The sequence below is a fragment of the Leptonychotes weddellii genome, chromosome 2 (genome assembly GCF_054177405.1).
Source record: "Leptonychotes weddellii isolate Sample4059 chromosome 2, ASM5417740v2, whole genome shotgun sequence".
Classification (NCBI taxonomy): domain Eukaryota; kingdom Metazoa; phylum Chordata; class Mammalia; order Carnivora; family Phocidae; genus Leptonychotes; species Leptonychotes weddellii.
In genome coordinates, this window is record NC_138370.1 from 132,296,799 (window position 1) to 132,298,490 (window position 1,692).

The following is a 1,692-nucleotide window of genomic DNA, read 5'->3' on the forward strand; positions in this document are numbered from 1 at the left end:
AGAGTAAAATGCATAAAGGGAAACAGCTTTTATTTTTGTTGCTATCTGTAAAATTGAGTGACTTTGCTGATGTAAAATACCAGTAACTCACTTGAGGACCATGCCACCTTCTGAAAATGCTCACACCTATTGCTCAGAAGCGTCAGCCTTACAGCGTATCTCAGACTCGTCCAGAGCCGATGTGGTCAGCAGCTTGCTGTTCTTGGGCAACGGGTGTGTTCCTGGCCCCAGCTCTGACTGCACTCGAAGCTCTGGCTTCTTTGATGACGTGTAAGTGTGCAGTGGTTGAGGTACCATTTGGGGGTGCCAAGGCTGGTGTTAAGATCAATCCCAAGAACTATACTGATAATGAATTGGAAAAGATCACAAGGAGGTTTAGCATGCAGCTGGTGAAGAAGGACTTTATTGGTCCTGGCATTGATGTGCCTGCCCCAGACATGAGCATGGGTGAGTGGGAGATGTCCTGGATTGCTGACATCTGTGACAGCACCATAGGGCACTATGATATTAATGCCCATGCCTGTGTTACCGGTAAGCCCATCAGTCAGGGCGGAATCCACGGGCGGATCTCTGCTACTCGCCTGGGAGTCTTCCATGGGATTGAAAATTTCACCAATGAAGCTTCTCGGATGAGTATTTTAGGAATGACACCAGGGTCTGGAGATAAAACATTCATTGTTCAGGGATTTGGTAATGTAGGCCTGCACTCTATGAGATATTTACATCGTTTTGGTGCTAAATGTGTTGGTGTTGGTGAATCTGATGGGAGCATATGGAATCCAGATGGTACCGACCCAGAGGAACTGGAAGACTTCAGATTGTAACATGGATCAATCCCGGGCTTCCCCAGGGCAAAGCCTGTGAAGGGTGCATCTTGGAAGCTGACTGTGACATCCCGATCCCTGCTGCCAGTGAAAAGCAGCTGACCAAGTCCAATGCACCCAGAGTCAAAGCCAAGATCATTGCCACTTTTTTTTTTAAAGATTTTATTTATTTATTTGAGAGAGAGAATGAGAGAGAGAGAGAGAGCATGAGAGGGGGGAGGGTCAGAGGGAGAAGCAGACTCCCTGCCGAGCAGGGAGCCCGATGCGGGACTCGATCCCGGGACTCCGGGATCATGACCTGAGCCGAAGGCAGTCGCTTAACCAACTGAGCCACCCAGGCGCCCCTATCATTGCCACTTTTATAGCATGGTTTTACTCAAAAGAATACCAAGGGAGGGGACCAAGGTTCTGCTCACCACAGTTCCTCCAAAAATCCATAAACTGATACTAACAAGTTCACAAGGATCTAGATGCAAATGCTATAAACCTAGAAATTTAGAGATTAATATCCACCGAAGAAAAAATTAGAACTAATCATGGCCCTATACAAAGTTGGATCATTATCCATGAGAACCACGTTAAGATACAGTGGCTAACTGATTAAAAAAAAAAAAAAAAGATGAGACTATTATTTTCACTACTATGTACGATTAAATTTCTTTTTACAAATTTTATGTATCTATTTGACAGAGTGAGAGACAGCGAGAGAGGGAACACAAGCAGGGGGAGTGGGAGAGGGAGAAGCAGGTTTCCCTCTAAGCAGCGAGCCCGATGAGGGGCTGGATCCCAGGACCCTGGGATCATGACCTGAGCCGAAGGCAAACACTTAAGGACTGAGCCACCCAGGCACCCCAACGATTAAAATTTT

The 1,692-nt window shown here is 46.4% G+C and overlaps 1 protein-coding gene across 1 annotated transcript; it reads left to right on the forward strand.

Annotated features, from left to right (window-relative positions):
* The first annotated feature begins 232 nt into the window (after positions 1–232).
* On the forward strand, positions 233–969 carry LOC102728674 (glutamate dehydrogenase 1, mitochondrial-like). The gene has a single exon (XM_031017089.2). It carries the CDS (start codon positions 264–266, stop codon positions 822–824), a length of 561 nt encoding a protein of 186 aa, XP_030872949.2. The 5' UTR covers positions 233–263; the 3' UTR covers positions 825–969.
* The last annotated feature ends 723 nt before the right edge of the window (positions 970–1,692 follow it).

Bases quoted from the DNA above. Each gene is read 5' to 3' on its own strand.
- LOC102728674 (XM_031017089.2), top strand. From the start codon at position 264: ATGACGTGTAAGTGTGCAGTGGTTGAGGTACCATTTGGGGGTGCCAAG.